At 36.8% G+C, this 26,372-nt stretch overlaps 1 protein-coding gene across 4 annotated transcripts in view; it reads right to left on the bottom strand.

The window, feature by feature from the left end:
* The window catches only part of LOC141426402 (pseudouridylate synthase RPUSD2-like), a 469,933-nt gene that overhangs the window by 11,670 nt on the left and 431,891 nt on the right, over nucleotides 1–26,372 (bottom strand). For 3 of the 4 annotated variants that reach the window (XM_074085286.1, XM_074085285.1, XM_074085287.1), the window contains 3 exons: nucleotides 22,358–22,445; nucleotides 18,442–18,664; nucleotides 12,961–13,048 (listed from right to left, as the gene is read on the bottom strand). In XM_074085286.1, coding sequence (XP_073941387.1) covers nucleotides 12,961–13,048; nucleotides 18,442–18,664; nucleotides 22,358–22,445 — 399 coding nt within the window. Of the gene's footprint in view, nucleotides 1–3,008; nucleotides 3,097–12,960; nucleotides 13,049–18,441; nucleotides 18,665–22,357; nucleotides 22,446–26,372 lie in introns of all 4 variants that reach the window. The other variant, XM_074085288.1, reaches the window with a different exon arrangement.

Below are 26,372 nucleotides of genomic sequence, written 5' to 3' on the forward strand. Positions count from 1 at the left end.
ATTTCTAATTCAAAATTCCTTTTAAGTCCATATTAGTTTAAATGTTCAGTCTTTTTATTTGAAAAAGTAAAGACAACTCATCTAATCACTATTTATTATGCGTGCATTATTAATTAATTAAGGGAGTAACATTTTGACTAAACTTTAAGTTACATAAAAAAAAACATTCCGTAAAAAGATGCAATATTTCATAATATAATATTATCCCATCACATGCATAAATATTTAATAAGTGCCTGAAAGAAAAGTTTATTCAAATAATAATCATACCTACTATCGCACTCACAGTCGTCAATTAACATGTTATTGTAAGTTAGCAACGATTCTCCAGCCAATATAATTGCAGTTTGGGAGAAGTTACAGCTAATTGATGTCTGTGAGGAAGGAAGATAGTAAAACAAAAAGGTAAACTTTCGCATGCGTGAAAAACATTTAATGAAAACAATGGCACGAGTTCTCGTCGTTTCAAAAGAGTTCCAATTAAGTATAACAAAATTATAAATGATAAAACTATACACAAAACGTTCGAATGAAATCACACACAAAAATGGTCAAATATTGATTCTGCAGAGTAAATAATCTAAATTACCTTTCACAGTAATAATAGTTCAGATAAAGCAATAATAGAAAATGATTATTCCTACTTATATCAAATTAGGTACGCATTGTTAATTAATTCGAATGAAAAGCCACTATTAAAAGCTTACGATTCGATGTAAATTATTCCCTAATATACAATCTGAATCATTCAATTATTTGTTTTTTTGTTCGTTTAGTTCAATCCATGAGTGGTTGGTCCAATCAGAACAAGTGATCGAAGCGTTGTCCAGTACCGACTATTTACTAATGAATGAAAAAATAGCCGTAGCACAAACCAATCCTATTTCTCTAGTCCAGCCCTGACTAACACAAGAAATATAGAAAACTTATGATAGGATTTTTAGTGTTAAGTTTGCGGTTACTGATTTACATGTTTTTTTTTTGTTTAAAAAAAATATTTTAAACTATTTATTTCAATAAAAAATGCATAATTACTTGATTAACCTTAGCTTCTAATCTTAAATTAAAAACGAATACTTAGCATAAGATAAACATATACTATACAAAGTGTCTTTAAATTAATTCAGAATATTTTAGCACATGGCCATCAATTGACGGGACAGGGATCAGGATTTTCAAATCTAGTCACGCCTTTGATGTATCCTTTGAATATCGAACGATTTACATGTCCTGTCAAACTGATTTATCAATTACTGAAGTATTCCAGATGAATTGACAAGATTTCATATTTTTAAGACTAGGTACTCCTAATTCTATTAATTCCTAATTCTATTTCTTTGATCCGTTCTCTGTATTCTGTTTGGAAAGAGAAAGACGCTGATATTTTTAAAATTTCGCTACGATTATTAATTAATTTATTACAATTTTTTAAGATGTGCTTATTCTAAAAGGGAACTCCAAAGCTACCACACAATAGATCCATTACATTTGTCTAGTCTCTATTAAAAAAAAAGATCACGTAAATCTGACGTAGATGTTGTCAAAATTATGACGGGTCCTTTTTCTGGTGAAAAAGGCAAAGGAAACATATCTATTCTGTGGTAGTGTTGGCAAATTCAGATATATTTTTTCAATTTTTCGTATTTTTTTAGATATAGAGAAATAAATTATAATAAATATTTTCCCATGTTCAGGAGGCAAAACTCTTACGACTCCTGTAGTAATTTACAGGGGTTAAAAAAATTAAATCTTGTCAACTAAAACACACCTTGTACAAATGAGTACCCAATTCCAATATTTGTCGCAATTTTATTCGATTAAATTATAATTAAAGAACAATATAAGTCATTTCACGTCTCAGAATACGGAGGTGGAATTTTATAATTAAATGAACCTAACGACCAATTGACACGGGACATAAAAACTATTCCGTTCAGCGATAAGATTATTTCAATCATTTCGATTTTAATCAGTGTATTATTGAAATCGTGGTTTGTTTTATATTACTGTGAAAGGTCTGAATAATCTGCAGAACCATCTGAGGTAAAATAACACGTTTACAAGGTATTTAAGTCCGGGTCCACTTTTGGGTGGGATTAGCGTTTATCCTTACACATGTTTGAGGGCTGTGAGGTCTCAAACTACGGCGCGGATCACATCTTGGGACAGACTCTGAAGGCAGACTTTTAATTGTTGGAAAAAATGGAAGTTATCGTTAGAGACCATGATTTTCAGACTGTCTAGTGTGCATTTTTAAACCTGTTTTGTGATTAATTTTAAATAACTTGAGATTTTAAGTTTTAGCTAGGTCTTAGTTTTTGATGAGTAAATTTGTAAGATTTTTTCACACTAAAAAATGAATCAATTGGATTTTGTTGAAATGTTACTAAAAATATCTGCAAGTACAGCCAGAAAGTACTGACAACAAAATTTACAACTAAAATGAATTTACATTTTGCATTTTCATTTCACGTTTACAAACTAGTCGGAACAAGTAATAACAACACCGCAAAGCTCTGCCAGCTTTCAAAGTTTATCCGAAATAAGCTGAAGTAAAAAGTCTGGCTTTTTAATTGGACAACTTTAATTAGAATGCCAATTAAGTTGTTATTTGTGTATCTATTCCATAATACCCAAATATTTTCAGACAGTATGTTACGTTATTTCATTACTATGTCTTATAACCATAAGAAGGCGTATGATTCGGCTAATGATTAGCAGATTTCTGAAAGCAGCTAGAAGTTTCACCTGTTATATTTACAATAACAGTTTTTAATGATTTTTGATTAATTAGATTATTTTCCCGTTGTATATTTGGTCTATCCGTGACTGCTTCACGTAGCTGCGTTATAACTGTCTACGTCGTGTAGCAAATATTTCTAATCTTTACAATCTTGACACTGCACGCATCTCTACTGAAGTAGAATTTCCCGGTCTTTTGTTCTTATTCAATCTTCAGTCCTATCAGAGTCTGTCCAGCACACAAGGTCCCAACGCAGCGGACTCACCGGCAGCGAGCAAGGCTTGTCTAACACGAGAAGCTCTTCGTCAGCATGTATGATGCGCAAGGGACAAGCGAGCACTGGAGTTTCGTGCCTGGCCCACCACGAAAACATCGACACATATTACGGACAAATTCGTATGATGTTGCAATTCCTACTTTGAAGTTGTAGGGGTACTGGGGGTTGAGGTTTGTAGTCACAGGTGATGAGAGAATCCGCGTTGAAACAGTATGGCGGAACAGTGCAATTGAAGTGTTAAGAATGGAGTTTAATACACGATTATAATAAAAAATCAGGTTCCAGAATATTGTCTTATCTGCAATGCTGATGTAGGCCACTCTATTTTATACAATAGCAGATTTAACAAGCGTTCGTGACACATAACATTACTTTTTTTTAAATATTACAGTAATGGTCAATTGTTCAACGCAGAGTCTCTTACCCGATGTAGCTATATGTTGACGATATTGTCTTTGTCATTATATCATCTACATAGATATCAAATCTGTAGCTAAGTGATCTGATAGATTTGGAGGTCAACACAAAATATAAAAACAAGAAAATTGAACGAAAGAAATGACCTTGATGCTTATAATCAAGATTTAGATGTATTGGTGTCAGGAACATGAAATTCTATGAGACTTATGGTGATACATCTACTAACAGGGAGAAGTAGGTCGGTACGTAGTTACAGTCATATTACAACAACATATACGAAACAAACAGCGAGTTGATGGTACTGTGTGTACGCTGACGTGCTGGCGTGGTAGGTTGTATGTGTGTGTATTCTACTAAGTTTTAGATTGTAGAGTGTGCATTAAAGAAATGGATGAAAATTTAATTTTGTTAAAACAAACTTCAGTTAAAGTGTTTGTTTTAAGTTTTGCGTTTCAGAATACTATATTAGTGGGATCACTTTTTTCCGTTTTTTTTTTCATCTCCATAACTGGCGATTTTTATAACACATAACTTTATTCTGAACTATTACTTCTTGAACTTCTTTTATTAAATCCAAAAAACTATGAAAGTCGTGGCAAAAGAGTTTGAGAGCCCAAAAATTACTACTTTGAATTATGTAATTTTTTCATAAAAATTTAAGAATGAAGAGCAACTTGTGATAATGAGAAATTTAATCGTAAAGATGAAACTTCAGCTAATGTGAAACCTATTACAGACGGGAAAGGCTGAAAGCCTGTAATGAAGGCTCACTTAGGCTCACTAACGAATCAAGACATCACCGAGATTCAATCAACGAAATACCTCCTAATATAAATAAATCGACTTCTATGTAATTATTAGCACCTACTAATGATTTTACTTCAACTTCTTACTTTCAAGACGACTTTAAACTAAAATTATTTTTATGTTAAACACGCTGCAAGATAGATATAAGTGAACTTGCTCGTAATATGTCTTAAGCTTATCTTTATCTTAAGCGTACCTTGTATCAATTTGTCAACTGTTACCAATACGATAATATTTTTATCTTAAAATGTTTTGTGAACCATTGTCTGCATGTAGTTTCCAATCCGCACTGAGCCCGTGTGGGAACTACCATAGCCCTCTTGTTCTAAGTGGAGGACCACACCCAGCAGTAGTACGTAATTAGGCTGGAAATTAAATGAAAAACTGGCATGTAACTTCACGCAAGTAAAAATGTCTCATGATCAAATTTTGTTCTCACCATTCATATTTTTTGGCATAGGAGACGAGGCGTCTTATCAGTGCCTTGCTGTAGTTTACTATCCTACATGTTGTTAGATTAGACATTCGCTGTTAAAACTAAAGTCGCTTTTAATACAAGTAAAATCATAGTGAATAAGCAACAAAAACAATCAGTTGCCTCGATATTTCAATTCCATTCTTGACTCCTTCTAAGCCAAAGAACTGGCCTGCGAGTGCATTGTAGTTTGCATTAAAATGCAGATACGAGTATTGTGCAGCTGATCTTCATACCTAGATTTACAACATAATCTGGGTTTAATTTAGGAATTCTCCTAGCCCAAGTCCTATATAAAAACAAAGTCAAGTTTTATTCGACTACTTACTAGAGTTCACCCGCGGCTTCGCACGCGTAAATCATTAGATACAGCACTAGATTTTAAATTCCGGGACTTTACAAAATTCCCGTGGGAATTCCCGAAAATTACATCGTGGTTTAGACTCCTGTCCAGTGGTGGTGTAGGGGTATGGCAAGCAGCACGGAATGCTGAGGACCTGCTGGGTTCCATTCCCAGCGCTATACTCTTTATCTGTTTTTTTTTCTGTGTATCCATGTTTCAGTTTTGTTTCCGTTGGATTTCACGGGATGACCGTAAAAGTAACAAATTTGGAGATAAAAAATTCGAAAAGAGTCCAAAAACCAATCTTAATCGTGGTTTTTATTGACATTGCATTAAAAGCTACTATGCCAAATTTCGTGACTCTATGCCCATTGCCCCTAAGACACGCATTTTTTTAACCAAAGATACGGAAGTGTATAAAGATATCCGTAAGATATTCGAAAAGTGGGAGTCGTAAGTAAGGTAACGACGGAAATAGGCTCCCAATATTTGGACATTTCCACCAAAACATTTCCCTCAGAAGTATATCAGGTAATGGACTGTAAGGAAAACCGTTGCTTTTAGGTTATGATACGAAAGTTGTGTAAAGGTTTTTCAGAGTTCCGCGTACCCAGCTGGATTCTATTACATTACTCAGCTTCGGTTTTGCCGTCCATCCGTCAGAGTCTTTCAATCCATGATTGAACACATGAAGTTTTCACAGAGTGCGTAGACTTATTATGCCCGAATTTAATAAGGTCCTATTAAGTCCCAGTAGAGACTATAATTATGTACATACTCGTAATAACCTAACCATAAAAAAATCATTTTTAATACAAGCTTTTTTTGCTGACTATACTTTTTGTTGACTGTACTTGCATTGTCACCCAAACTACATTTGCATACCAAATTTCAAGTCGATGCTATTAACGGTTGAAGAGTTCCGTTCTGCGGAGACGATCCTGGCTGGACTACCAAGATGTCACTACTAGATTATTGTATTGTCACGTGATTTACATAAGTATGCCAAATTTAAGTCAATCCGGCTACTGGAAGTTGGTCGAATTTTACTTGAAAGATTTGACACACACAACGAGACAGGCGAAACTAAATAAAAGCTTGTAAAAAAGGATACGAAATTTGTAGCGGAGAAGCAATGTAAAAATAATAAAGTTCATTGATATGGACCAGCGCAAAGTAACGCACGTAGGTACATACTTGCATATGGACGTTACAAGTTAAACAAAAGCTTGTAAAAACATCTTGTGTATAACCTGTTTGCAAAGAGGTGAATCAATACCCAATAAGTCCCCACACAAAGGCACCGCAGTATTCAAATGACTCCAACTATTGTCAACTAAGTCCCGGGCGGACAATTCCCGGTCCCTCAGGAGAGCGGATTTCAACGGTGGCTTATAACATTTTGCGGGGAAACTTTACGTCGGCCGCAGGGAGAAAATTGTTTATGGTTGAAGAGAACCGCGCGTCTTGAAAGGGGTGACTTGTTAATAAATAAAGAAAAAATAATTATGTACAACACAAAACATAACAATATCGTTACAATTAGACAACACGAAGGATAGTGTGTCATTGCGGTTATGCGAATCGGACACTGGCTCAGCATAATGCTAAAGCATTTATAACACCCCAGCGCTGATTTTCATGGCTATGACAGACAGATTGACCACTTGAATTAAGCCCTCTTGTTCTGAGAGGAGGCCTGTGCCCAGCAGTGGGACGTATATAGGCTGGGATGATGATGATGATTATGCCGTAGTAGTTCCGCTTTTCATAAAATTTAGCAAACTCGTGAGTTTACCAGCTGCAAGGTCTGCAACATGGTTAAGTCATGTCATATCATGATAAGGTAGTCTATCTAATAGATATACTGTCTATCGATGATAGGTAGTGATGATAGGTAAACATGACAGATTATCTAGTAGATAGACTACCTAACCATGATACATTACTTAACCATGTTGCAGGATTTTTTAATATGGCAAACCATCGCGGTGCGCAACTGGCCGCTTAAAGAAGAACAAAATTCTAAATTCTAAATTATTGAGACACTTTTGTTTTTTCCTGTCATTGGCTCTACTATTTGGAAAGGTGTAAGCCGACATTTGGTTTTCTTTACAAGAAAATAATAATTCGGTGATAGCTATTTCACTGATTACTACTTGTGATATAGGTGGCGCCACTATTGCAGCCATTGCAGGTATTGTAAATATTATTTTCTCTATTTCTACCATTTACTTTCTATATTTTGTAAAACCTAATCCAAGTCTCTTTTAGCCTTCTTTCGCTGGTCCGACACTAAAACGAGACTTGGATGGGTACTGCAAGCAAGCAGTAAAGCAGGCTATTTTATTCCATCCCTTCCTTTTTCCTGCTGATTCTTCTACATCTCCACTTCCACTCCGCTCCGCTGCGTCGGAGCTGATCGCCAGGCGCGACTGGACGCTCCGAGCCTACTTTAACACCCTGCCCTGTTTCCCTACCTGTCCTTCAAGTCTCAGGCCAGTGTTTTTGTTTTTACTTTTGTACATGAGCAGTGCTAACTGAAATAATTGTGTATTTTTTTCTATTCTGTTATATTTTTATTTTGTAACCACACGCCTTTTTATTTCTCCGACGCCGGTAGCCGGTTCAATTTGCAGCTGGTAAAACGAGTTTGCTGTGTTAAAGGCAAAAACGAAACCTTAGTATCTGCACTTCATCGACATCGTTTGAACTTGAATGTGTGTTTAAATTGCGCAATTATCTGTTTACTGAATAGTTTGTTCTCGCCAAACCTCGTCGGAATCATGAAATGGAATGGGTGATTTCGTTCGGAGGTTACGTCCTCATCTTTACAGCTTCGTTTGAACTTCTGGCTGCCGCAATTTTGTAAGATTGATGGTCTCTAGTAATGCTTTTAATTAGAAGACAAGCTAATTTACTTTATGAACAATTTACTTAAGATTCAGAATCGATTGACTAGAAATTTGGTTCGCGATTCCCAGTAAAGATTCCATTGGAGATTAAAACATTATTTTTCTCAAAAATGTCCGTAAAAGTTGACATTATTCTATACATATCAGAAGGTAAAGTGCATTATTGGGTCTGAAACAGCTTGTGGTGTTTTCTGTGGAAAAATACACCTGCAGTTTATTTTTAATAAAAAAAGGCGGGAAAGCATAAGAAAAATAATTGGAATAAAATTAAATGTTATGATATATTTTGAGAAAAAGTTTAGTCTATTTCAGAATTATTCATTATTTTTGAGAAAAACTTTATATTAGTCTCGGCTGGAATAGCAATTGCTGGCTTCGTATTAGTTAAACGGACTCGCAAGCTCGTCCGTTTAATACTCATACTCAGCCAGCAATTGGTTACTTCCAGGCCACGACAATAATCTACTATTATATGGCTTTAATACAATACAATAACTCTTTATTGCACACCAACACAGTAAGCGGTACAGAAAACACAGGTATATAATATATACATAGAGATTTCCTAAGGTAAGCAATAGGCGGCCTTAATACATATGTGACTAACTAGTACAAATCGTTTTGTCCCAGACTCATTGTTTCATATTCTTTTGGCACTATACCTAGTTACATGATTTATTATTTTACATATAAATACGCACCAGTCGTAAGGTCAATGCACTTGACACACATGGTGGAGTTTTACACTATACCTACTGTTGTCCTGTGCACGTAGGATAGTATTTCCCATACAATTTACTGCTTTATAAGTAGGTACGCACAAGGCACTTGAGAAACTGCAAAGAACATTGTTTTTTATGATTCATAGTTATTAACACTAAAGTCTCTATTCCGATACTTATTAACTATTGTGATAACGTCTCAAATTAGCGACTGTCGCTTAATTATCGCAAACTGTATGACGGGCGTCGCTTGTCACCGCGCGAACCGAGCTTCGTGGTACTAGGTATTCAGTTCTTGTAAAATGTGAGGCCGGGTGAGGGAGCGGACGCGGCTGTCATATTGCCATTTCGTTCTGAAATGGGCTTTGAGCGTATCGTTTTTGTTTTATAAAGTTAGTTATTGTTTAAAAGTATTGTTCTTCTCGTTTAAGATAATTCACGGGCTGCATTTTGAATGAATTAAGAATCCCTGGTTCACATATTTTTTATCGACTGTCAGAAACATACTATATATAAATATAGACGTAGCGGTAACATAATCATAATTAAACTATTGTTAATCTGTATTCACACTCGCGACTACCAAGTTACATTAAGATTGGTTTTTTGGAATCTTTTTGTGTATTTTTTATTTCAATTCCAAATTTTTACTTTTACGGTCATCCCGTAAAACCATAGATGCATAGATGTCGCTAGCGTCGCTGCTTAAGTGACTAAGTAAGAAACACAAGCTGAGATATAAGGTGCATAGGGAAATTCGTGTCGGTACCGTTGACCATCAGTGGTGTAGCGGTATAGCACGCGGTACGGATTACCGAGGACCTGGGTTCGATTCCCAGTGATGGTCTTATTTTTCTGTTTTTTCTGTGCATCTATATTTCAGTTTGTATTTTCAATTACCAAGTTACAGGCTCAGCCTAGTTTGGAGTCTGACCGAAAATTGTAACATTATGCATTAAGTATTTTTGCCAAATAAATAAATATACATTTGTTACGAGATGTACAGAGTTACATAAATTACTTCACAGTTTAATGCAACAAGTCGGAAACATTTCCTTTCATACGGTATTTTCGCTCTGATTTCCTCCGAAGTAAAAGCATCCAAAGTTGGTAAGCCGAGGAGTGCGTCCCGGTGCTCCGGCAAAGTCGCGACAAGCCGTCTTGAAGCGAGCCATGAAAAGTTTGAGTTCCTTGGCATTACCTCGCCTTTTTATGAATCAATCGAAGGTACAGGTAATAGGCTGGAGCTTTATTGCTGTTGATGTAGTACATAAATATTGGTACTGAGTTGTATTTTAGTAGGAGTCATTGATTAAACATTTATAATAGCTATACTTGTACGAGTATAGCTTATCCGGGTGTATGTTAAGTAAGACAAGATCTTATGCACTGTGTAGATAAGTTTTGATGTTTTTTTTACATTTTGATGTAACAGACGATGAAATTAGACATTTATTTTGGACACTACAATAATACCTGAAACGGAGGTTAATGACCAACGTTGTAAATTTATTAGGTCGAAGTATATTAGAATATTTCATTAACTATATTGATAACAGTTGACAAACAAGGATCACAAACGTAGTTATAAGTCGTTACTACAATTAATACTATTTGAAGCTATAGAACAAATAATAAAGTAGGTAAACAAAATAAATAGTATAAATGGCAAAAAAATATGAGACGACGAGAATGTTCATAAGTTATGCACTTTATTGTTATGCACTTAATTAATACTAAATGCACCTTTTCACCTTAATTAACAAGCGTTACCTACCTTTTTTGCTGTAAAAAGTTATACACGACAAAAACGTTATATGGAGGCAAACATAGCAATTTGTTTTATACGACAAGGTTCCATTTTACAATAGCAAAGTATGCAAAAGCGCACCTTGGGCTATATCATATTTCAGCTCAAATTTATCATCACATGGAAACAATTAAGGACTTCGAAGCAGTGAAAACAAGGTTAAAGATAAAAGCTGTAAAAAAAGTTTATCATGTAAATAGAAAAAAAGGAGCATAGTCTGGAATTTACGCAATATTTCACATCACGACCTCCATTTTACTTCGAATATTAGCAGGCGGTAGTACAGTCAACCTGCATTAATATCAGATAATTTCAATGCAAGCTTTGTTGCGTCAGATATTTGGTGCTAGTGACTGTACTATCATAAAATTAATCAAAAATATTTCAGCGGTGAACGGGTAAATTAAAAGAGACACCTTAGTAAATACTTTCAAGATTTTCAATTCAGGTACACAAGTTTAATGTTTCAATACGATGTTCAAAATGTAGTTCAGTCTGGAAGAGAGTTAAAGTGGAACTTTCTCACAATCAATTTTACGATGATTTTTTTCGTTATTAGCAGCGAAAAGGTTCCACTCTTGCACCTGACACAATTTCTTCGATTGTACGTCAAAGACGTGACGTCACGTTCAATGCAAATTTTTAAGGAAAATTTGCAGGGCAGTTTATTTCAAATACTGGATGAAATATTTTGGATTTATTTTGTGATACTTGCTACAGTATACATGGTTGTACGCACATGCCTGTCATAGTACAAGTCAAACGGCCGTCGTGAAATAGAACACTTGCAGCGCGGACTTCAGATCCTAAAAGTTTTTCAACTGCTATATGCAAAATGATAGTGTGCGAACATTTAAGATCAGGTTATATATACAGAGATAACTCATACAGCAGAAGTGAAAGAAAGAAATAAGTACATAATAAAGAATGATTCAGTAAATATCAAATCAAATGACAAAAAGATAATTATAGTCATTAAATTATTCTAGTGGTTAAATACAAATGACAACAAAAAATTGCAGTAGTTGGACATAGACACAAAGACAGGTTAGGAAATACGGCAAGATACTGTTTCTATCTTATATGTATAAGTTAGAGGAAACATAACTTTTTAAACGATGTATAGGTGTGAGGAAAAACTTAGGTGACGAACAACGAGTGTCTATCTTCGCACCTGATTCCCGTATCCTGATTACGTTCGTTTTTAGAACCAAGACGTAGCATAGATGTAGGTTTACAGGTGCAGCTACATGTTTGCCGGACGTGGTGTTTCTTAAAATGCACGCTACCGAAGCGTGCGCTTCATAATGCCTCATGCCATAGCTCTAAAGGCCAAATCACACATGCAAGAAAAGTCATGCAAGTTGCTTTACATTGCGTCACTCGATTGACCACTACCAAAGTCGTTGGCCTCATGGCTCGCAATGTGCTGCAACTTGTATGATTTTTCTTGTAGTTCTAAACCGGGCTAAGTCTCTAAAAGTTGTTTGTCATTTGTTTTGATTTCAGCCACCACAGAAAAATGTCATGTATAACTTTTCTAGCGACACAGAAGGATCTAATAGTATTTACAAACCTGCTTACACGCATGCGAGAAACGGGCAGTGGCTGGTGCCGGATTAAGTTGTAGAAGCTAGAGGTAGGGTTTACTTTATGAAATTGTCCTTTCGGCAATCAGTAGGTACAAGGACCTCTGTTTTACAAGAGGCATTAAGTATGTTGACAATATCGATCAGAAACAATCCATCTAGTTCAGTCCTGAATGGTCTGTTGAGATTGTCTTTGACCGTTAATACGACATGTGGTTCTTCTCTTGTCAATAAATATTTAGTGATAAAAGAATAACAGCATGTCATTTTATACAATAAAGAGTACAGTAAGTTAAGTACGCTAGTTTTTGTCATTGCAAAAAGGACGGATGCTTATGTCGGCGACAAACGCTAGCATGTTAAGCTTTCGAGACTGATTTAAACTAAGGAACGAGCAACACTAAAGCACAATTTCATAAGTAGGCATAGCTCGGTCACGATTAAGCGCGACTGCAAGCAAATTCTCTGTTCATTGCTCGTTCAAGGCTGGTTAAATCGCACAAGCAATGTATATGGTCCTGGTTTCTATGGCTACCCGCTGAGAATGACAGGTGATCGAAGTGTGTATGCGACCAAAAACGTCCAAATGCTTGAATCTAGTTTCTCAGAAACATCGCCGGCGGCGAACAGTATGGTGTTTCTGAAACACCAGAGTTGAACATACCCGAACGAAACATTTGGATGTTTTCGGCCGACGTACGTCGGTTTCCAGTCACCTGCAGCAAGTGGTCATAGAAACCAGGGCCTAAGAAAAATGCTTGCTGCTACTCGCGTGGTCGTGCCCAGGCTAGAATGGAAGGCCAATGCCCCGTTAATCCGACACCGTAGCATAAATATGGCTGTCTCAATTGCCACTTACGGGGATAGAGGCCGGTTTGTTGACGACCACGATATCCTCGTCGATATGTACGAGGGTGATCGGTTGGCTGGTCACGGGTACCTCGTGCCTGCAACGTAACACAGGTCAGGCGGAGTTAGGTTAGGTTAGATCGACGAAACGTTGAACCAAACGCAACTTCAGAACTGAACTGTGGACAGGTGCTATTTTAAGTTAACTTTTGCACGTGAATGAGAGGTGTGAACGTCCAAGAGGAGAGACCTTAGCCAGGCTAGTTAAAAAAGTGATATTTTTGATAGAAACTTAATTAATCCGTTATTCATTTATGTTGCTTAGCAAAAAGAGTTGCATTTTTATGTTACCTGCGAATCCAATACCTACCTGAAAATTGATAAATCCGAAAACGAAACATTTATTCTGTAAGTAGGCTGCAAAAGTTTTATATATTATTATCATTTTTCATACTAACTACCACGCTTTCGAAAAAACTATCACTGGCAAAAAGAATGAGGTCGTTTTTAAAACAAAAAAAAAAATACAATTCATTTAACTACTAAAACTAGAAAAACAAATCAAATTAAGAACATAAAATATTTAGAAATAAAAGAAAAAAATCATGGGTCCATATCCAGATTTCACAGTAGTAAATAGTTTCCTCCGGTGCAAAGATTTAGACGTAATTAACTCCACGGCAGTTGTTGTTTTCTGTCTAGGTTTAAAATTAGTATTAAATAGACTGTCATTTAGCCAAAGTTCTGTTAGATTCTTGTATTGTATGTTTATGTTTTCAATAAAATATATCTTCCGTGTACTATTATCCCGTGGTGATAAAACAAGTGAAAACTAAATACATTTGAATTTGGTAGCTAGTCACTCACACATGTTCTTTTTTGTACCAAAGTTGCGTTTGGTAAGGATAATGTTAATGGTTTTGTACAGACGTCAAGGTGACAGGAAAAAGGAAAAGTTGTCGTTTTGTGACAGTTTTAAACCTACAGGTCGATGGCAACAAATGAACATGCTGGTACAAAGTTAGACGACGAAGGTTGAGAAATATAAGGGGTTTTGCTGGAACAAAGATTATTGTGTGTTTATTTCGCAAGGTACAAGTTTTTTCAAGTCTGACACGTCTTTTGACACGTTCAGTGCCAAGAATCAACAGTTGTGTGTCTGTTCGTATGCAGTTTTTGCTACAAAGCGGAATGAGGCTGCTACTGGTTTCGAGCGTAGCGCGTAGCAATATGTGGCAGCGAAAATCAGTTTTTTTTTTTATTCGACTGGATGGCAAACGAGCAAGTGGTCTCCTGATGGTAAGAGATCACCACCGCCCATAAACACCTGCAACACCAGGAGGATTGCAGATGCGTTGCTAACCTAGAGGCCTAAGATGGGATACCTCAAGTGCCAGTAATTTCACCGGCTGTCTTACTCTCCACGCCGAAACGCAACAGTGCAAACACTGCTGCTTCACGGCAGGTGGTAGCAATCCGGGCGGACCTTGCACAAAGTCCTACCACCTGGATGAATGATCACTAGGATTAAAATACATAGTTCCTTGCAATTTTAACGTGAAGGTGTAAAACTTCAAAATCTTACCCGTTTCAGATGAGCATGATGATTTATAGAATACACATACGTTTGTTCTTAATATAATAATTTGCCACAGTTTGTACAAAAATTTAGTTATGAAATTCAAAAGGAATATTATGAATAACGTTAATCTATTAATAAAGGTTCAAAATTACACTGTCAAAAATATTTTTTTAAATATTTATATGAAAAATTAAAAAAAGTGAATATGTGTGACATTAGGTTAGATATCTCTCAACATTACGTCGCATACTAATACATCAATTTGAAAGTAAATATGATTTCCGAAATGATAAATACCATTACCGATAAAATAACCGAGCGGTTACAGCTGAAATGATTTTTTTTAATGTAAAACGACAGCAATATAGTTTACAATTAATTTAACTTATTTAGAATGCTTGTGCATTTGCATGCTCATTCGGTGCTTACGATTTTAATATTTATACTTTATCACTAATTTATTTCTAAGTTTAGTTTAAATAAGCTCCAGCTTTATTTGAAGCTTTATTATTATGCTTAGGATTTTTGTTGCTTAATCATTATACATCTCTCTCTTTTTTCTATCTAAAATATACTACATTACACCTAGATTTTAGTAGCAACAGAAATCTTAAGCATCAATCATTTAACCACACTATGATACACAAGTTTCAGAAGAAGGTACAAGTAAATTATATGTTACATAAGGAAGATTAGGTACAAGTACTGAAATGTGTTCTACAATGTACAATGTATATGTCCGTGTGAAGCCTTTGCATATGTGCAAACTACAGAACGCACATATATTATATGCTAGTAAGGTTCGTGGCAAAAGTACTTTGAATAGCAAACTGCATTGCAGAGGCACTCAGTATCATGATCTAAAAGAGTGTCGCAAGTACGCCGTAGCTTTTTACTCTTATTTGATGCCAATTAACAACGTAGCGAGTTTAAGTAAATATTGAGGACAGATGAACAAAGTGTGTATATCTAGCATAGAACTGAGGGCGTGTTGTCTAAAGGCCAGTATAGACGGACTGCATTCAAACTGCAACGTAACCGCAACTGCGGACTGCTCATACATTTTTATCGCAAATCGAAAATACAAACTGAAACATAGATGCAGGAAAAACCAGAAAAAGAGACCAGCGCTGGGAATCGAATCCAGTACTCCTGTCCAGTGGTGGTGTAAAGTTATAGCACGCAGCACGGAATGCTGAGGACCTGCTGGGTTCGATTCCCAGCGCTGGTCTCTTTTTCTGTTTTTTCTGTGCATCTATGTTTCAGTTTGTATTTTCAATATGGATTTTACGGGATGACCGTAAAAGTAACAAAATTTGGAGTTGAAATAAAAAATACAAAAAGACTCCAAAATCAATCTTAATTGTTATCGCAGTCCGCGTGCAGTTGTGACGACTGCAATGGAACTGCAATGACAAATATAGGCAGTCGGCAGTTGGCAGTTACGTTGCAATTGGAATGCAGTCCGTCTGTACTTGCCCTAACGCGCTGACGCTCGCAACCGCATTCACCATCTCATTCTTCATCTTAAGCCGAGTTTAGACTTCTTAGAAAAATCGTGCAAGTTGCATTACATTGCGGCGCTAGATTGACCACTACAAACTCGTTGGCTTTACGGCCTTGAAGTGTAATGCAACTTGCACGATTTTTCCTGCCAGTCTAAACTCGGCTTTATACCGTGTGACAGAAGGAGTGGTGAAAACGCTTTGGTCTTCAAGTGTGTAGGTAATAAGGCATCTGACGATAAATTGATATTACAGATATTATTAAGCTTGGTTTTTGGAATCTTTTGTGTTTTTTTATTTCAATTCCAAATTTTTGTTACTTTTACGGTCATCCCGTAAAACCCATATCGAAAATACAAATTGAAAATATAGATGCGCAGAAAAACCAGAAAATAAGACCAGTCCGCAGTTTATTTCTGAAACGCGACGCTACAGGCGCTGCCAATGAGGGCTAAAAGACAGGTGAAATATCGCTAGATGGCGTTAGTATCGTGAGGTTTTTTGACGTTACGGTTTTGCTTACAATTGGCTATTAACTAAATGAGTCAATTGCAAGCAAGACCGTATCGATTGTCAAAAAAACCTCATCATGATACTAACTTAAGTAGGTATAGGTATAGGTATTAGCGGGCTGTTTTCCGCAACTCGACGTCTAAGTGCGCCTATTTTGCGTGATTAGGCTGTAGGCACTATTCATGCCAGCCTAGCTCCTGGAGGAAGCCTAGCAGACCCTTCACGTTGCCGGCAACATCCTGCAGTGACCCCGGTGATCCGAGGTGTAGTGCCCTGTAGTTCGCCACACCAGAGCATTCCAGAAGCTTCACGTGTCTTTTAGCCCTCATTTAGCCAAGACCTTTCTAACGATCATGCTAAACACTCATTTTGATATAGAACCTGTCATCAACGTTGGATGCTACGCAAAGGCCATATATGAAAACTTTTCTTTCTATCAGGCTGTCAGCTTAAGCGACGTACGGCCACAAACTTAGAGCTTAAAACGTCGTCAGAAATGGAAATAAGCTCTTCACCAAAAGCGCTTGTTTGTCGTAAGTTCCAAGTTAATTCTGTCCTCAATATTCCCTCGCTAAGACTTAAACACCCGTACTGACACTTCGTACTCATGCTATATATCTACTCAAGATCGTCTCTCACGTCAAAGCTTAAACACTTAAGTACCACCCCGTAGTAAAAATACGTTAAATAAGATGCGACAAACGTCTTTTTTTAATAAACTGACCAGCATTTAACCCTTTTCCAGTCCCCGCTAATTTAGACACGCTACAACAAAATGAGTCATAGTTTTATATTGTTTGCCTATGATGAGTGATTAATTTAAAAAGAATAGTAGATAGTGCAACAAGAGCATAAAACGAGCCATTTTACCCGAGACGTTCATATAGCTACCCGAGCCGGTACGGCGAGGGTGGATAGACACGTCGAGGGGAAAATGGGTTAAATGCTCGAGTTTTACACTCTGCTGTGGAAACATTTGTTCACTTTCTATGTACCTTTTATTTTTCATGCATTATTATATAATTATATTTTTTCAGTTTTATTGATTTATTTTGGTTGATTTATCGTTGTATAAAATTAAAAATTATTATAAAAAATAGGTAGAACCTTTTTTGTTTGTGGCTGTTGACACCTGATTGCCTTAGTCTTAGACGAAAATTTTACTTTATGCACTAGCTAGGGCATAAAAAGTCATTTTATGTCGCCTAGATCCAGCATAAACACCAACTTTACGAGCATGAGAAGTGAAAATAATATTTTTAACGACTTCAATTTACTTTTTACCATATTGTAGCTTTAGCAAGGTCGAATATTTGTGTATATTTATATGGTCACTATTTGTAAGCCTGGAAAAGGGTTAACCCGTATGTCACTTGTTAGAAATTGCACGTAACTCACTGGTTTTCAGTAACAAAACAACCTATTCATTGAAGAGCAGCTTTAGGTCGAATATCTCTAGAAAAATGTGTCCCAAAGGTGAACCTGTGACAAGGCTTTGAAAACGCTGAAGTCAGCAGGGGTTGCGTTAAGCATTAAGCAGATTAAATGTGGCGAAAATACAATCTTGTGTAGCTGCTTACAAGTACGATGTGTTAACACAAGTATTAATTCCGTATCGAATGTTTGTAAACGCAATGAGGTGATGGCACTGTTCAGTTCGCAGTAAATACGATGTAAGTATACATTTGCTGCTGTAAGACTTAGGATATAGAATAAACCAGAAGCTGCGTTACAATCTCCGTATACAGATCTGCCAATCTTCTGGAATATTCTATACCCTATGACGGCTTCGATACTTGGATTTCTGCTACTTGCGTACAGCGAACTGGACAGTTCAAACGCGATGTTAGTTAACAGTTTGTCCGAGTGAACCGCCGCTTTGTGAACTTACCTATGAACAACGTTGGCGAGGAGGTCATTGTGCTTCAACCTGTAGTCAGGGTCTACTCTCTCGTAGTTGACAGTGAGGGTGCCAGCTCTGATGCACCTCTCGTACTCAGCTGCCGGATGAGCTCGGAATTCCCTCGCGAAGACGTCCAGAATCTTCTCGCCGACCCATCTGCCTTTCGTGAAGGTAGTGAATGTGAAGTAGTAGGGGTATACTTTTCTGAGGCCTGCAAGAGAGGATGGTGTTTAGAGATCTATTACAAGAGAAGGGTGGAGAGAAGAATGAGCACCGACGAATATGCTGGTAATTAATTATTGCAATGCAAAAGAGATTGTAGATACGCTGGTAGGCCAGGTTGTACTTATCAAAATGAATCTTAACTTCCTAATCCTAATCTTTCTTAACTTAATATTATAATATGTTAATGATTGTTTGACGTGGTCGAAGACTAACAAGCTATTTTTTATTCCTAAAAAACATCTCATTCCTTTGAGAAACATTATCCATCTATCAGGAAGTTCAATAACAAATATTGAGATAGGTATCTAAGGTCTAACGCAAGCGAAACCGTGGGCACTACCTAGCTATAAACATTTGGAAAATTGTATCAATCTGCAATGTGTCAATTTTTATTTAAAAAATAAGATATCCAGTGCCTCCAGTGATCTAGATACTGCATTTAGGACTGATTGATCAGGCGTTATTTTGCGGAGATCCTTTTGCGGAGATCCATAGCAAGAATGTACCATGAGCCAAATAAGTGGTCTATCAATTTTTAAACAAGTTCCTATCAAATGAATATGTCACTAAAGTCGGCACTTATCAAGTTGACAGACACGCATTGGCATTATTGTTTTATCACATGCAAACATTAACAACTTTAGGGTGGTAGATGTTATAATATTTAAATATAATGTACCTACAACAGACAGACTTGTCTTGCACGTGAAATAGTCAAATAACAAGGTAAAAGGTTTTAGAGTACATTTAACACCCGATAAAACAGTTCCCCGAAGGAAAAGTCAATTTATTACGAACGTGCAAAACTCTGCAACCGATAAATTGAACCCCCCTAAACAATCACCAAAAAATGTGGGTCAGCAAATTCAATTCCCGTAGCAAACACATTAAAAGCAAGTTCTAATCTACGCCATAAAACCTTAACCGTTGTTTAAAAGTTACTCAAATGCAAATTTAACTGAAAAACGGCATTGCGGTAAGATGACTCAGGCCTATAATAGCTGCTTGCCACTAACGTTTATTAAAAAAAATCCATTTATGTCTATGACTCGCTAAAATTTTAAGGTTCCGTTGTATACGAAGGTCGTGTTTTTTAAGGGTTGCACTAGCATTTGTGGACTGAATTGTCATTTTTTAGTCTTTTAGCTGGTCCGCGACTACCACCACTGGTACCACGAAAATGATCCTACGTCTTTTCCAAGGTCTCAAATTATCTCCAGTACCTGGGCGACCGAGCTTTGCTCGGGCTAAATTTCGATATCAAGCGTTTTCCCAGAGATACCAAGCTAGATCGATTTTTCATCCCCGAAAATCAATTTCATCGAGCCGTTTCCGAGATCCCCGAAATATGTTATATATATATATATATATATATATATATATATATATATATATATATATACTACAATTGCTTGTTTAAAAGTACTAAATTTCATCAATCATCACGTTGGTTGAATAGGTACTTTAAGCATAAAAGCAAACAAACTCACATTCACATTTATAAGATTCAGTCATAGCACGACTTACATGAAATATTAGATGCGTTTACAACATTTTGCCTGCTCTTTAGTTAACCAGGTCTACTAACATGACGTATATGTATACGGACCCCTTACAACCTTCACTGCGCGTCTGACCTACTTTCCTTAATCTAATTTATTCGATAGCAAAGATTGGAAGACGTTACAAATGGCGGCCTTTTTCAATCGGCACCAGGTCACCGCAGGACGGAGCCATTCCATTACCAATGCAAATGTCATTCGTTGTAAAGTGAATGAATTTATAATTTTTTATCATCGAATGATACTAATTGGAGTGTTTTGTGTGATTTTTTAAAGGTCTACAATAGACGTGTGGATTGATATACAGACCATCTCAAAACTATGCGACATGAAGGAAAAGTAGTGCCTTAATAGGATATTTTGTTGTAAGGGACGTTATTTTTTTATCTAACTTTCAATGTATGTATGTAACTGTTTTGGCTGATGTGTTACTAAAATATCTTTACATATTGTTGTGTTATTTTAAGCTGTTTGTTTCCCAATAAAAAAAATGTATGTATGTGCGGGTCAAATCTTGCAAGTTGAACTCGACCCACTTCAAATGATCGGATTGCCTTGAAATTTGGCATACTTATGTAAAACTGGTGACAATGCAATAATCTGGTAATGACATCCTGGTGGTCCATGCAGGATCTTCTCTGCAGGAAGGTACTCCGCAACGGTTTATGGCATCGACTTGTTTGGTATGAAAATGTCGTTTGGATTACAATGCACGTATAGTCAACAAAAATACAGTATGCGAAAATAAATCTATTAAAAATTAAATTTCTGACGAAAAACTTATTTTTTATTAGTAATATTGCATTCTGAGATTTTGTAAAAACGACTTGCTGGAGATTAAAACGGCTGAAATGTGAATAGAAAGAAAAAACAATAATACCCTAAAGTAACATTTTAAGACACTATAGGTAGAGTCATTCACGATGGCGTGGTTCTTATTACAATGTCATTAATGGCTAATTTTGACAAAATCACGCGTCTTCGTGAATGGCACTAAGTATAATATACTTGATTGGCGTGATTTTGTCAAAATTAGCCATTAATGACATTGTAATAAGAACCACGCCATCGTGAATGACTCTACCTATAGTGTCTTAAAAGAAAGGAATAACGGAAAATGATTGATTCAAATTTCAAGAAAATATTTTTTGCCGACGATGACGTTCGTACTTCTAAAATTAAAATAGCGATATCGTCATTCCATAGATAGCTTTGAATATTAGCAAATACTGTAAAGGTACTACGATAAATAGATGTTGCGATTCGAACACTGTTCGACACTGTACCTACTGAACTATCGTCCGTATTTATGTTACACTAGATATAGGTACTCGCGATACAGACCCAGAGTCTAGTGCGAAGGCCGTAGAAAAGTCAAATGTATTGTTTTTTATTCAACTGTGTATTTTTGTAATATTTTTTGTGGACAGTGTAACTTTATTACTAAATAAAAATTATTCTAAATTATTCTAAATTCTAATATTGAACGAAACGTGTGTAAGCGTTATGAAATTTTTGACACTTGCATAGGTATATTGTTTTAGTCACGAATAAACTACAATTGAAACTCTAAGTGATCTTGTGCTCCAGTAGGTATTTGAACATATTTTTGACCTGAACAGTTTGGCCGAAGTGTCGAGGGCGACAGTGATTTTGATTGCGTGTACAGTCCCAAGAGCTGTACCAACCGCAGTTGCATATGATCCTCCGTTCCCAGAAAATACCCATTTGACAGGAAAAAGTGGCAAAAGCTAAGCCTCGGATGCCGCAGTGGCCGTATTGTCTAAGAGCTTGTTCACACTAGCGTTTTTGCCGGCGGTTTCTCGGCGGAGCGGGAACGCGGCGCACACGCGGCGAGCACGCGACGAGCACGCTGCGCAATCTCCGCGATTATTCGCCGCTCGCGTGCCGCCGCGGTGCCGTCAAAAACGCTAGTGTGCACAAGCTCTTACTTTGGCGCTTGCAATCGAATTCGCCATCTCTTTCTGTCCTCATCCTCCGTGTGACAGAAAGAAGTGATGAAAATGATCCTGATTCCAAATGCGTTAGACAAAAATTGGGATAGACTGGGCGAGCGCACCAAACTATGTGAGAGACACGATAGAAATAAGACTTACCATTTTCAATATAGTAAGAGGTTTCGTTGTACCGGTCGTCCGTGAAACCGGGCCTTTTCGCCTTCAGAGCTTTAGTTTCTAGTTTCGCCTGAAACAAAAATTGTATATATTAAATATGGTTATTATACGAATTAGCATAAATATATTTTAACTTTATACTGTGTGTGTGTGTGTTTTTCAAGTTTTTAGAGTTTCGTCCCTCAAGAGGCAAAAAATAGAACTCTTTTAAAATATTTTGCTGACTGTCTGTCCGTCTATCAAAACCCTTTTTCTCAGAAACGGGCAGAGCCAATAAACTGATGATATCAATATCAAACACTCAGATCTACTATCCACTTCAAGAGCAATGAAAAAATCAAACATCCAAGTCAAAATCCAAATCAAAAGATACAGTCAATAAAAAGGGTATTTCGGTAATGGTAAATTCCGAAAAATTCAGAGGTGTGATTCTAAGATCGAACCCATGACCCTTTGCTTGAGAGGCACTTCAAATCACTACCCTGACAGTGATACGTATTTAATTAATTAATTAATATTTGTAATCAAATTGACTGGGCAGATCTATAAGACGAGCGTGAATGGGAACGTTGGAAGAGGAAGGCCTAAAGAAAGGTCAGGTCAGGAGTACTCTAAACCGACGTGCATGCATGACACATTGATGAATGTAGAGGAAGCGAGAGTTATATACCAGGAGCATAGCAAGTGGAAGGATGTAGTCTCTGCCTACCCCGTTGGGAAAGAGGCGTGGTTTTATGTATGTAACGTATGTGTATGTATTTATATTTGTAATTCAGGAATAAATGCTTTCTTTTTTCTTTAGGCTACGGCTTATAGATTAACCTAACATCCACCAAACTTTCCTAAACCAAAAGTAAACCTACACAACTACAAATTAAATCTCGCCTCAAACGGGTCCCGGCGCGTTCGCAAACTCGGCGATAAGCGGAATGCACAAGTTTTGATGGAAAAGTAATCCGCCGAATATTCGCCAAACCTAATAATAGATTGACAGAATATTCGAAAATTGTGCGATGAAATGCTGGGGGCGTATTCTGGATGAAACGTTAACAAAACGTTTCGAGTTGCAAGGTGTAGACAACTCGTGTTACTTTTATATCACAACTTAAAATAATTTAAAGTGTGCCTAGTAACGCCATCTGTTATTGATCTATGCCACTATGTTTTGTTTTGCAATGAATCTGCACAAGGGCGCTCGCATAGCATGAGTAAATCGAATTTATAACCAAATCTCGATTTGTAACCAAAAAAGTGTCGTTTCATTACCTTTTCGAACTTAGTACGTTACACAAGGTGTTAACGACCATTTTGTTTGGCCTGGTGAAGCGAAAGTGGTAGCGAATAGTTCAGTCGCGCTGTCCATTTTTAATCCCTGAATCACCAATTTTTAAATCGGCTATAAATAAATCATTGTTAAATTTGACCGTTTGTCTTTCTGTAACATACTACGTGTAGCTCCCAAACAGATAATCCAATTCGGACTCTTAATTATGACAGAAAAGTTCCCAATCCGCCCGCCCGCGTTTGAACTATGGCCCAATCCCTCTCATTCTGAGAGTAGGCCTGTACCTAGCAGTGGGACGTATAATTAATAGGCTAGGGTAATGATGATAATAAGAGAGGAAAACGAGCAAGCGGGTCATCTAATGGAAAATTATCACTACCGCCCATGAATAACCATACTAATAACTCAAAGAGAGTTACTGGTCTGTTGCCGGCCTTAAAAATAAGTATTAATCCTTTTATTTAATAAAGCAATGAGTAGTTTAATCGTGAAGTTTTTAACCTTAGCCGTTTTAAAATAAAAACGGAGGTCTATGTCTGCTTGTCTGTAATAGCATTATAGCTTTTACCTCTTACCTGTTGATTAGAATTTTTGGGCAAGTACAATTTTCACCTAATGGTCTACCTTCACAACCTTTTTTTATATTTCATTTTTTTCATGTATCTCAGTGTTAACAGAGTCCGGTGACTGCAAGAATTTTTTCGAACTGTCTGACTGTATGTAAACTAAGCTAACTTCACCTGGCTAATATGACGAAAACGTCAAGTAACCTTTGTCGCTAGCCCAGTGGCACTGAATCAGTCGCCATGGCGTAAAAAAAAGGTTGCGTCTGCCGGGACGCTCCGTGGCGAAATGAGAAAAGTTTCAAAAACGAAACAACGGGCCTTTTCTGTTACCGTATGTTCCGAAAATTGAACAACTCAAAAAAGTAATAATGCACGGTTACGTGACTATAGAGCGTTTTGGGTATCGATGAATTATTATTGAAGATTTTTGGTAGAATTTGCTGGTTGTATTCGATTCGTTCGTATTGAAAGTTGGTTGCCACGTGTGAAGGTAAATTGAAACATTTGTTTACGATTTTGTTACATAGTTTTAGCTGCCAAAAAATGTATTCCTGACTACGAATATCGAGCAGCGGTCAACTAAATATGAGCAAAAGCAAATGAATTTAAAGTGAATTCTGCTCAAAAGTATCCAGCGAAACAATTTCCGGAACACTTAACAATTTCTCATACTAAGCATTTCATAGTTCACCGAAACACTGAAAATAGAAGTTAGAATTCAATACTATGAAATTGATGAATTTCCAAACTCAAACTGAAATATTTTATTGCGTGGTTATCAGTTTTTGTTTAGTTTACTGTTAATTGGGCTTACACAGTCACTGGTGGGCACTGGAAAACGGCCATAGACGGCGAGGTAGACCGAGAGGGTGGTGGGTCGTTTTGGACGCGTATGCAAGGGAGTGGCCTGACATTGCGTCAGAGGCGCGGAGGTCAAGAGAGACCTTTGCCCAGCAGTGGGTCACTTTACCAGGCTAGTTTGACAAAAAAAAAGTATACAATATATCATGTCCTACGTATAGAGATAGTGTAAGAGCCGGTGAAGGACAAAGGATAGTTCTTATCCCGGAAAATTCTATCTAAATAAAAAGCTCCCACCGGATAGTGATAAACGAATTCTTCATAGCTCATTTCTTCATGGGTGACAATAGTCTCCTGAACGTGTTGGCTAGCAGAATGGCCAGTGGCATTTAAATAATGAAGACGTACACCAGTAGTAAGCGGCAGATACACAGCAAGGTGAGCAATAGGCGGCCTTATCGCTTAAGAGCGATCTCTTCCAGGCAATTACAGAAAGAAGTAAGGACTAGTTTACAACAGGTGGTGCATCAAAAGTAGATAAGAAAATTTAAACGTAACAGCAATACATCTACGAATACATACATAATTATATCGTACATATAATATACGTCCAAAATAAATATAGGTAGTGAGATAAACAGCAACAAATAAATAAATAAATTATAATAAGGCTAATAATTACAAGAACAACACACAACATATCGAAATAACATATCGAAAATATAAACTACAAGAAAAACCAGAAAAAGAGACCAGTGCTGGGAATCGAACCCGGGTCCTCAGCATTCCGTGCTGCGTGCCATACCCCTACACCACCACTGGACAGGAGTACAGAAACGAATTTCTCCTATGCACTCAGGTTGCTTATTTCTACTACGCTACTTAAGCAGCAGCACTAGCGACATCTATGTTTAGCTCTTATCGAGAGACGTTACATTCTTCGGAACTAACCGCTCACCCAGACAAGAGATGTCGCTACTAAGCAATCAAATTATGATTGTTTATTTGGAGTCTTTTTGTATTTTTTTTATACTAACATAGTTATAAAAGGACTTCTCTGTTACTAACATAATATATGAATCGTATGAAATCTGAAATATACATTTTTTATAGACGGAGTCGCAGCCAACAGCTAGTTTAAAATAAATGCCGATCACTGAAATATTAATCTCTGTTCTCACCTCAATGCTCAGTAATTGATTTCGAAAGCAATATTTACGTCGTAGGGCTTACAAAACCGGTATTGAGAGTGATAAAAGCTCGATATTACGCACTAGGGATGTAACGAATATTGGTGCGATTTTGCAAATGCGAATGGCATCATCATCATTGGTCTATGTACAGT

Source organism: Choristoneura fumiferana, chromosome 3 (genome assembly GCF_025370935.1).
Source record: "Choristoneura fumiferana chromosome 3, NRCan_CFum_1, whole genome shotgun sequence".
In the NCBI taxonomy this organism is placed as follows: Eukaryota; Metazoa; Arthropoda; class Insecta; order Lepidoptera; family Tortricidae; genus Choristoneura; species Choristoneura fumiferana.